The sequence below is a fragment of the Aythya marila genome (assembly GCF_965140915.1).
Source record: "Aythya marila genome assembly, chromosome: 7".
Classification (NCBI taxonomy): domain Eukaryota; kingdom Metazoa; phylum Chordata; class Aves; order Anseriformes; family Anatidae; genus Aythya; species Aythya marila.
This window is the reverse complement of record NC_139048.1, coordinates 16,289,136-16,300,430: the sequence shown is the minus strand read 5'-3', so window position 1 is coordinate 16,300,430 and position 11,295 is coordinate 16,289,136. Positions and strand designations below refer to the sequence as shown.

The window sequence follows — 11,295 nt, the reverse complement described above, 5'->3', positions numbered from 1 at the left end:
TGACCCGGAGGATTAATCACACACTGTCAAGCTGAAATCGGTGCAATTCTTCCAATCATTAACGTTTTGCTTACAAAAATGTGCTTTTCTGTTTGTTTTTCTGCTAAATGATAACCATTTTCAAGTTGAATCTGCTGATAAAAAGAGTCGAAAACAAGACGGGAGTTGTGCTGTAAAGGTCAGACGTGCTAGTTCGGCATGAAATAGCCAACAGGCAAACAAATACGAAAAAGCAGGGTGGCACGGAAGGGGCTCGAAGCTTTGGCCGAACGGTGTAAAGTGCCTTGGCTGCTTTTCTCCCACCGAGGAGCGCGCCACGAGAGCCGGGCAGAGCCGCACGCAACCCCACGCGGGTCCCCATGTGTTTCGCCCACCTGCCGCCGAGCCGTGAGCCCCCCGCGGGGGGCAGCGAGGGCATTGGCACAGCCTGGGTGGCGGCCTTGTTGTCACCTGCCCCGACACCCTGCAAATCCACATCCCCGGCCCGGCGGCTGCCGGGGGAGGCATCCGCGCTGCCCACCCGCGGGGAGCTGCCGTGCGCGCAGCATCCCGGGGCTCCGCTCGGCACCGATGGGGTCTCCTCCGGGTCCTATGCCCTTGGCACTGCGGGTGACCGCAGCCTGCCCCCCCACACCCGGGGTGTGTGTGGGGGGGATGTCTTTTTAGGTCTTAAAATCCTAAAACTCATCTCGGGCTACTCCGCTTCGCAGAACGCGCGGCCGCTCCAGCGAGGCGCGACCCCGTTCAGACGCAACCCGGGCCGGTCCCGTGCCTCCATCCCCTGCTCCCTGAGATCCTTCCCCGGTACCGAGACCCCCCCGGGACTGCCAGGGGGGGGCCCGTGCCCCCTGCTTTCCGTGCTCCTTCCCGCGCCCCCGGGCCGGCGGCATTTCGGAGAAAAGCCGATGAATAACCACTATTGACTCAGGCAGGTCAGCGGCTGCCCCGGCTGGGGTCGATGCCCGGCCCCGAGCAGAGCCCGCTCCTCCTCCAGCCCTTGTCCCCCCCCCGGGTTCCCAGCCGGGACCCGCACGCACCCCTCCGGAGGCTTAGCCCGCCCCGCAGCTCGCCCGCAGAGCAGCTGTAAAACAGCAACGAAGCACTGACCCCACGCGGGACACGACGGACACGAGGGACCAGCCACCGGCACAGCACTGGGGGGAAAAACCCGATCACAGCTTCCCCGGGCACTGCTGGGGAGGAATGGGGATTCTGCTGCCAGAAACTGGATGGCGTGTGGTGCAGAGTTTAGTTTTATTTCACAGATGAGTCCATCAAAAATTAAATACCAGTTTTTGCCTTTTTTTTTCTTTCTTTTAACATTGAACAAATATGTACAAAATATGAACAGTATGAGGTATAAAACCGTAAGACTTTTAAAGCAAACTAGTATGTACAAAAGCAGATATGTATACAATAGGCATTATCTTCCCTCTGCTCTGTGCCCCTTTTATCCCCTGCAGCTGATGCCAGGTTCCCTCCTGCAGCAGGGCACTATCACTCCTTGCATTTTCTTCTCAAATATAAAATCTGGAAAAAACAGTGCTAGAGATTTTTCAAGGAGAAAAATACTTTTTTTTTTTTTTTTCTGCAAATGGAACCATCCAGACTGCAGGGCAAAGTCCTCAATAATTTGAGGAGGCACATTTATCTCATGCAAGAGCAAAAATGGATCTGTCCAAAGACTCCACCTGATAAAGAGAGGGATGTCTCAGTAGAGAGCACCACGGCAGGTAAAAGAGTATGAGCATAAGGCACTTGTCGGGATGGTTGAATCCCTCTGTATTTCACAGAACATATTTCTCTGCTTGCAAAGGGTGTTTAAATTAATCTATTTAAACTACATTTGTTTACACTTACAATGGGCTTAGTCCTGCAATCTGTACTCACTTCCATGCTAGCCAGAGATGAGTTCTGCCTGATCCCTAACAGCAGCTGATCCAGACCCCCAGCAAGTAAGGATGGGATGCAGTACTATGTTCCAGTTAGGACATCAATTAATGTACAAATATATCTTACAAATTAAATACAAACCACGGATCTGTTCCTTTAACCAAAGTAGAGATCTGCCAAAAATGGACTGTTTGCAGAAAATACGTCTTGCTTCCTCTGCTTATTATAAAACGAGTCTATCTGTTGTTTCTTTTTCTTCCAGTGGAATGCTGAAAGTCTTCTCCTGTAGCAAAATACTCTTTCAAACCAGCCCCCAGTAAAGTGCAAGCCGAGCTAGGGTCCACTTTCTGCATGGGGCTGTTAGTGGGAAGGGTTGTAAAAGCCTTTGTCGCCTTCAATGTCCACTTCTTGATCAGAGTCGTCGGAGACATCTGACTCCAGGTCCTCCTGCGAGGCGGGCGAGGGGGTGTACTGTGAGCCGTCCAAGGACACCTCCTTGCCCTTCTGCTCGGGGCTCGGGCAGCTCTCTGGCCTTTGGTCACTGTGACTGTCAGCACCTTCCACTTCTTCCTTCTTGGTGGCTTGGGGGTTCTCCTGCAGGGAAAGAAACCTGCTTGATACAGAAATACGTGCCACGGTGCCAGGAGGCCTGAGGGGCTGCACCGAAAGGGAAAACCACCACGGGTTTCCTCAGACCCTGCAGGGAAGGGCAGGTGTCCCGCTGCCGACCCGGCCTCCCACCCACACTCCCACCCTGCAAGTAGCACCGGCCGGCCGGGGGCTCGGCCGCACGCGGGGCTCGGCTCTGATCCCGCGCCCCGGCAGCCACAGGGGACACTGCCGCGAATGAGGCTCCTTGGCGATGGTAATCGCAGCCACTTCAAAAGACTGGGGCTGCTGGAGCCCAGGAACCTCTGAACTTTTGTCTTTAGCAAAGCAAATGTTTATTATGAGTTTACAAACACGGACACACAGCTTCTTCCTCCCCCGGTCTTTCCTTAATTACACCCAACGGCAAAAGGAGGGAGGCCGAGTCCATCAGTGGTCCAAAAGTGAATGGGAAAAAATGTACTAACGAAGCTGTGAGGCTAAACCTCGACATTAAAATACACACCACTGAAAACAAAACCAGCCCCCACAAAGCCAGAGCCCTGCTTCCAGGCAGGAGTAGCCCTGTGTCGGTAGCCACCTGGGGAGCCTCGTCCCCTACGGGGCATGAAATGACACTCCTAAGCAAAGAGAAAGCAGGCAGAGACACGCACCCATGACACATTTGTGTGGGCTCGGAGAAATGGATGTGACTGAACAAAAAGGAGGAAATGACTTAAAATGGCTGAGGTCCCAAGTGAGCTCTCCGGACATTGCGGAGGGGTCAGGTCCCGCCAAGGAGCGAAGAGATTGTGTTCAAAGTCAACAGAGGTACTGAGGTGAAACCCCGTGAAAGGCCACAGAATAAATATTCTAGAACTTGTCACTGTGATTAATTTTCTGTTCTCTTGATATTAAAGGCTGATTTTCCAGTGAGACTCGCCAGTCCTGTCACGCTCACTGTATCAGGGACTTTTCACAGATCTCTGAGCTGAGGGGCCCCGACCCTGGTGAGCAGGGCAGGATCCGGCCCTCTGGGCTGTGCGGGCAGATTTATATCCACTTGAGCACAATTTGTTGCGGGAAGGGAAACCGCTTCAACCACTCAGTTCACGCACTGTAACTATTCGTAAACAAAAAGTAAAAGCGACTTAATGTTCCATACCGCTCCTCAAAACTAACAAGGCGTTTGTACTCGCCTCTCCCAGCATTTGCAGAATAAATCGCCTTGTGTTTATTAAGAGAGGGTGATTTAAAAAGCCGGTAAATATTCTCCTCCAAAACAACTGCCTAAGTAATTTACTGACAATCACTTATCTTCTCCACGTTAATTGGATAAACAACATATGGGTTTACAAAACAATTAGCGTGGAGTTTTAATAGGCGGTGTGTGAAAGCCGGGCATAATTGATATAGGAACTACATTAGGAGCTTTTAACATTAGTGCTGCCTGAATGAGCCCTCATGGATTCCAGCATGACTATTTGTCTTTTTAATCAAGGTGAAGAGGTTAAACAGCCTTTCAGATGACTTCTGCATACAACCTGGAATAGGCGAGCACGGGTGTAAGATAAGACAATTAAAATACTTATTTCTATAGAAACGGAAACATCCCTGTACCTGCTTTAGACGCCTCCATTTGGCTCTGCGATTCTGAAACCACGTTTTGACCTGAACAACAAAACGAGAGAAAAGGCACAGGGTAGTCGGGGAGCAACGGGAGCCTCACCCAAGTTGTGGAGAGAGAAGTGAGTGCTGGTCCCCAGAGGAGGGGAGCTGGGGACATCAGGGCAGGGGCAGGGGCAGGAGCAGGGGCTGTTGTGCAGCATGGCCTCACCTGCCTCTCACTGAGCTGCAGCATCTTGGCCAGGCGCTTCCTCTCTGGCGGCGAGAGGTATTTCTGCGTCTCAAACTTCTTCTCCAGCTCGATGGTCTGGTCATTGGAGAAGCGGACCTGTCCCCCTTTCCTCTTGTGCAGCGGCCGCTGGATGAAGGGGCTCCACAGCAGCGGCTTCCCTTCAGAGAGAGGCACACACAGCGCCGCCGTCACTGCTGGGCCCCACTGCCGGCTGTCCCGAGGCTGGGCCCAGGAGCTCGGTGGGGCTGCGCCCAGCCTTGCCCTGCTCCTGTCCATGCCCCTGACTCAGCCTCCCCCCAGATTTCGCCTCCTCTGATTTTTCGCCTCTGCCAAACGGAGACCAGTTAAAGCCACTCCGCGGGCTTTGGCAACGTTTCCGTCAATGTGTTTCCTGTTGGTCTATCTCGCAAAGAAAAGAGTGAGAAGAAGAAGAAAAAAAAAAAAAAAAAAAAAAAAAAAGACCTTTGCTTCCTTCTGCTCTCTTACTAAGACGTCCCCAAAAGAGCGCTGGGGTCGGGTGCAGCTGTGGAGGCACCACCAGCAGCCCCAGTGGCTTGGGGCAAGCAGTGCCTGGAGCCCCCCGGGGCTGGGGGCTAGTGGGGTGGCCCCGGGACCCGCACCGGGCTGGGGCTCCCCAGAGGCCGGCTGGAGCCGCGGGGGAAGGCGACACAGAGGGGGCCCGGCCCCGCCACCGAGCTGCGGCCGCATCCCGGGCCCGGCGGCTCCGGCCAGTGCCCCTGAGTCACCGTGTTTGTCTTTCTGTCTTGCTGCCTGCAGCCTTTGAAATTCGCTGCATTGTTTTTCAAGATTTTGCTTGCGTCAGGCTTTAGTAATTCTGGTGCAAAACAGACTCAAAAAAATAGGAAGCAACTGGTTATTTTAGCTGTCATAAAGTCACATCCCACACAGAGGAAATGAACAATATCAGAAAAACGGATCCCGGCTATCAGAAGTCGAGTGTTTCCTGAATTTGTCTGTATTGAGGATGTCGATAAAGTAATCAGCAACGTGCACGACTCCCGGGGAAGAGCCTGCTTCAGGCGGCCAGGAAAACACTTAACAGCTTCTGAAACCAGATTTACTCCTATCGAGAGCTCAAGGTTTCCTGTATGAACGGAAAGGGTCAGCCTCTTTCACTGCACAGCCGCGGTGAGTCAGGTCCAGTTTTGCAATCCCCCCGAACAAGTGCGGCGACCCGGGCCGGGGCGGCGCTGGGCTCGGCCCCCGCAGCGGGGACCTTGCCCCCGGCCCGGGCCGAGCGGGGGCCGCCGGGGCCGCCCCCAGGCGCGGGGGAGCCGCGGGGGCCCGGCGAGCGGAGCCCCGGCCCCGGCGGCTGTTTTTCAAGTCATCCGCAGGAAAGGGCTCAGATCTGCGCTGCGATCTCCCAGCACAATTAAAACTCCCCACCAAAACCACACGCGACATTACTAAGGACACTCGCAGAGTCACTTGGTTGAAGGAAAACAAATCTGAGTCACCGCGGCCGCGCACTGTGGTCTCGCTCCCAGCGCCGGAGCGCGGCGCTTCTTTAATTTACAGTAAATCAGACGGAGACGGAGGGAGGCCGGGGAGGCACGGAGGGAGCGCGGGAGGGCGGCGGGGCCAGGAGGGGCCGGGGGCAGCTTCCCGTGCCTTGTCCCGTGTTGGACGGGAGGGGCCGGGACGGGCCGGGGCGGGGGGGCCGTGGCTTACCCAGGGGGTCCTGCCGGATCAGGGCGTGCGTGTAGTCGCCGACGGCGCGGGGGAAGGAGTAGAGGGGCCCGGCGTAGGCGCCGGCGCCGTAGGTGGCGGCGAGGTGGTGGGAGAAGGCCGGGTGGACGGGGGTCGGCTCGTAGACGGGGGTCCGGTACGGGGCCACCAGGCTGGTGAAGGACGAGTTGGGCGACGGCAGCGTCGGCGGCGGCGGGGCGGGCAGGGAGTGGGGGGCCGGGGCGGCGGCGGGGCCGCGGCCCAGGATGTCCTCGATGTAGAAGGGCGTGGGGTGCGCGGGCTGCAGCAGCGGCGTGGGCGCGTACAGCGGGACGCCGACGCCCAGGGCCGCCGTCGGCGCCGCGCCCGGGGGCTGGTACTGCATGGCCCGGCCACCCCGCCGCCCGCGCCCCCCGCGCCGCCCCGGCCACCCCTGCCCAGAGCCGGCCCCGAGCGCCGCGGCCGGGAGCTGGCACCGCCGCCGCGGCTTTCTCTGGGCTCGGGTTACCCTCCGATAGGTTTCTATTGGCGCGGGGCGGAGCCCGCGTGGTCTCTGTCCCCTTCCTGCCACGGCTCCGTCTAGCCAATGAGCCCGGCCAGGGAAGGGGGAAACCACCCCCCGCCGGCAAACGCTCCCCCCCCCCGCCCGCCCGCCTCCCCGCAGCAAACGCCCCGCGGCGCCGATCCGCGGGACGGGCCCCGACGGCACCGCGCGGGGGCACCGAGGCCGGGGGAACCCGGCGCGCTCCGACGGCACCGGGCCGGGGATCGGCGTCGCCCCCCCGGCTGGATGCGGGGAGACCCCGCGGGGAAGAGCCCTCCGCACCCGGGATGAGGGGGGAGGCGGGCAGCGGGGGGTGAGCAGCTGCGGTGTCCCCGGTCCCCCCCCGTTTCCCCCTCCGCGCTCAGCGGAACCCGGGAGGGGCCCCGCGCTGTCTCTCCCTGTGGCTGCGGGGACCGGGAATGGGGCAGGGAGGGCACGGCCGCCGAGCGGGGGCCACGCGTGGGCGGGGGACTGCGGCGGGGCCCTGTCCCGTCCCCCCGAGAGCCCGGCGGGGCGCGGAGCGGGGCGGCGCGATTTCCTGCTCGGAGCCTCGCCGGGCACCGACGGCGCGACGCCGGCCGGCACACAGCGGGGCGGCGCGGGGGCTGCGGGAGCCCCCCGACGGGGCGGGCGCGGCGCCGGGCCCAGGCTTTCCGACAGCCCCGAAGGGAAGCAGGCGCCGAGGCCGCGCCGGGCGGCCGGTCGCCCTCCTTTCCTCCAGCAGCGCCACCTGGACACCGGCGATTTTCGTTTCCAAAAACCCGCGGCGTGCTTCCTCCTGCACCACCGCCTCTCGGGGGGGGGGGGGGGTAACGGGACGGGACTGGACGTGAGCGCTCACCGCATGCCGGCGGCTCCCGGCCCCTCGCCGGGGGCAGCGACCCCGCCCGCCCCGGCCCCCCTCGGCACTCCGCCCGACGGCGGCTGCGGTGCCGGTGCCTTCCCCGTGGGAGCGCGGGCGGCAGGTGCCCGCCGGGCCGCTGGCCCTCCTCCTCCCCCAGACCCCTCCAGGCTGATGACAGCGAGCGCAGAAGGCTGTTAAGGAATAGCAGGTGCTGGTTTAACAGTTCGTATTCTCGCTTTTTTTTTTTTTTTTTTTTTTCTCCAAAATAATAATAAAAAAAGGTCTCCAGTTCAAACCCACGAAGATCTTAATAACTAAGAGGCTCAGAGCAAGACGAAAGGGTGTTGGTGAAATGGAAATATATATATTTTTAATAATATAGGGAGGTTGTTTTTTTTTTCTTTACATTGTTAACAAATGCCAAAACTCACCTTTAAAGCGTGGTCTTGTGTCTTGTAAATATCAGGTACACGTAAAGTGAGCTGACAGTTTTGATTATTTTTTCTCTCCGTGCTCAGTCTCCCAGGCATTGCTCTTTCCAAAGGGGTTTAGCTAATGTTTTCATCTGGAAGTGTTGGATTTGCAGCTTGATTTACTTAATAAATGTACAGTAAACCGATGACCCGTTGCCCTCTGGAATAACGATGTGCATGATATGAGGCAGTGGCGTAGAGGGCCTCCACAATATTTTACAAGCTGTCGATTCAAAATCCTGAGAACAAGTTTAAGCAAAAAGGAAAAAAAAATGTTTTGCCATATTATTAGGAAACAAATAAATAGAGGAAGAGATTATTCTTTTCTGACTTTTATACAAGCAATAGGCCTTGTTAAAAGGAAGTTTTAATGGCACAGTTATTACATTCCACTACCACTGCATAATCCCTAACAAGAAAAATGAAGCACTTAATTTTGCAGTTGTGCAGCACCGCCCCTTTCAAATTCAATTGTTAGACCTTAGCCTTCCTCCTTGCACGGGTTGGAGACTATTAAATCCGCATTCATGAAATGTCACATTTATTGAACTACATAATTTTTTAATATCACTAGTGCAGGTTTTATAGTTGATTTTATTGTTTTTATGGCCATTCGGGGCTCTAAAACCCGGATTTTTTCAATGTTGTCCTTATAATTTTTTTCACACAGTCAGAACTAATAAAATAGAACAGTTGTGACTTTTTAATGCAAGGGGTCTCGGAGTTTCAATATTTTCACTCTGCTGGATACTAAAACCAATAAAAATACATGAGATTTTAATTATTTTCTGGATTAAATAAAACCTTTTTTCCCTTTCTTTTGGAACACGCATTCTGTTTGTAGTTTCTGTTGTGAGGGAGATAGTGCAGCTCCAGGTAAGAAGCACAGTACCAGGATCTCTGCGGCGATGGGCATTTAGAACAAGGGCTTGGAGGCACTGCAAGCTCCGCGCAAGTGCTGCGGGATTTCTGGTCTTTCTTCGCCAGGTTCCCTCTGCGAAGCACTCCAGTCCATCTGAGAAAGCTCGAGAGAGAGAGAGAAAAAAAAATACATACCCCCCTTTCCTGATTAAAAAACCTTTCCCCTTAATTTTCTTGGAATGCACTCGAAACACCCCCGAGTTTTGTCGCTAAGCTGGGAGCTGCCGGGGGGCGGCGGGGAGGGATGCGAGCATCCCCGCGCCGGCAAGGGCTCAGCCCAAAGGGATCGGCTGCAGAACTCATTATTTGCTGTAATAACTTTCGGGGCCCTGTCCTCCCGTTCGCTCTCCGTCAAATCCCCTGCCTTCGAGAAGCAAAAGGAACCAAAAAAAAAAAAAAAAAAGGAAAGAAATTGAAAAAAAATTATATAAAAAATAATAAAATAAAAAAGAGAGAAAAAGAAAAAAAAAGAGAGAGAAAAAAATGAAAGAGAGAAAGAGAGAGAGAGAGAAAGAGAGAAAAAGAGAGAGAGAAAGAGAGAGAAAGAGAGAAAAAGAGAGAAAAAGAGAGAAAAAGAAAGAAAAGCAGGGACCCGACCTGCTCCAGACGGTCCCTGCTACCCTCCCCGACACCAATGCTGCCCGGAGCTCCGGCTCGGGGGGTCCGGGACGATCCGAAGGGGCCGGTAGGGGTCTGGGGGGCCGGTAGGGGACCCCCGCCGGCCACCGCGGACCCCTCCCGCTGTGGCGGTGCTGGGGGCGGCCCGGGGAGGCGCTCAGGTGCACACAGCGCCGGGGCGAAGGGGACCAGGTGGTGCTAGAAAGAAAAAGGGAACAGAACGGAACAGGGCGGAAGAGAACAAACAAACAGACAAAACGAAAACCAAGCAAATAAACAAAAAAACAAACGTCGGAAAATCAGGAAATGGACGCAGGGGCTCCCCAAACCAGCGGCATATGCGAGGCGTTATTTTCCACCGCATGCCCCTGGTTATCTGCCGCGACGCCACACAGAGGTTCCTGATTCCCGCGCGGTCATGCCAGGCTATAAACCACCTCTTCGATGTTTAAGGGCAACGAGTCCTGAAGTCCAGAACTCTCTGCTTGCTTCACAGGTTCTCTTACCACTAGCATATTTTTTTGTCATGGCACCTGCCCAGTTTCTGCTTTCAAAAATGGGAGTTTTGCCACAACAGCACCCTCTGGGACTCTGCAGACCTCAGGAGAGTTACACCAGAGATTATTTGTTCCTAGCTGAAATAACTGCTTGTGGCTGTACACAAATAGATAGTGATCCAGCAGAGTCCATCTTTTACCAGCCAGTGTGGGCTACCAGGAGAGTCATCTGCTAATGCTAGCTGGCGCTTTCCAAGAGGATCCAGCCTGCAGCCATTCCATCCCTTCCCATTACTGAAAGTATTTCAAGACTCTTCCAAGAGAGGTGAGGCCACAGCCTTGAACATCATCCAAGGAGGAAATAGAAGGGAGTTCACCTCTCTGATTTTCCTAGCGCCGTCGAAGCCAGACTGCTCCAGACAGAGGCACTGCACGTTGCGAGGTGATGTCAGTCAGTGCTGCTGTCTTCCAGATAAGTCATCTGTTAGATATTCACTTCTTACATCCTCCTCCTCCTCACCATCCTGATTTGATTTACTAAGTGCACTGCAACCATAGCAAAAACTAAGGCAGGTCACTTTCTAAAGAATTCATTAGATGTAGCTGAACAAGACAAATCTTGGTCTGAAAAGGGCTGGACAACATGTGAACTGTTATTATAGGCAGAGCTGGCAGGGGCTTATCATTTTCCATCCTACATCCCTATGTTCATCTGATTATGATTTTGCCAAATCTAAATAATTCAGGTGGAAAAAAAATCTGAAATCTGTTCTGGGGGAATCTGCCTCATGCTGAGTACCTTTAAGGCTTCAGCAAAACTGCCTCAGCTGTTTCTGAGCATAAGGTTATAGGAAATCAGATTCTTTTGCCAGCATTTAGGTATCCTTGCCTTGTACTGAAAACCTGTGGTGCTCCACCACTAGGGAAACTTCAGGAGATGAAAGTGTCCAGCAGAAAGTCAGCCAGGGGTTGCTTCTTTGGTTCTTCTTTTGATCTTCCACCTGGGGCTGTATTTTACAGTCACACAAAATGATCCCAAACCTCTGTAGAGAGACACAAATGCCTCTGTAGGTTTTGGGCCTGACTTGGCTCTCCAATGACTCAAAGAGCTCTTCTTGCTTGGCGCTGAGTATTTGTGGGTATGAGACATGTTGCTAGCAGTGTGCCCTTTTTCTATATGCTGCTGTCACCATCTCTGTGGAAAATATAATAATAATAAAAAAGGCACAGAATAGCTTTAATGGTGCTTTAGAGTCTTGTCAAAGATTTCCAAGCCAACATATGCCAGAACCTCCAGGGAGCACATAGGTAAGGTGCTTCCATTTCCTCTAGCCCCCAGTATTATTATGTTAATACCTCTTCTGGGACAC

The 11,295-nt window shown here is 54.6% G+C and overlaps 1 protein-coding gene across 1 annotated transcript; it reads right to left on the bottom strand.

Moving 5' to 3' along the window:
- Positions 1-1,240: 1,240 nt before the first annotated feature.
- Positions 1,241-6,530, bottom strand: HHEX (hematopoietically expressed homeobox). Its single transcript, XM_082764279.1, has 4 exons — positions 6,032-6,530; positions 4,319-4,497; positions 4,102-4,152; positions 1,241-2,487 (listed from the first exon to the last, which is right to left on the bottom strand). Exons 1-4 carry the CDS (start codon positions 6,411-6,413, stop codon positions 2,254-2,256), a joined length of 846 nt encoding a protein of 281 aa, XP_082620405.1. The 5' UTR covers positions 6,414-6,530; the 3' UTR covers positions 1,241-2,253.
- Between the last annotated feature and the right edge of the window lie 4,765 nt (positions 6,531-11,295).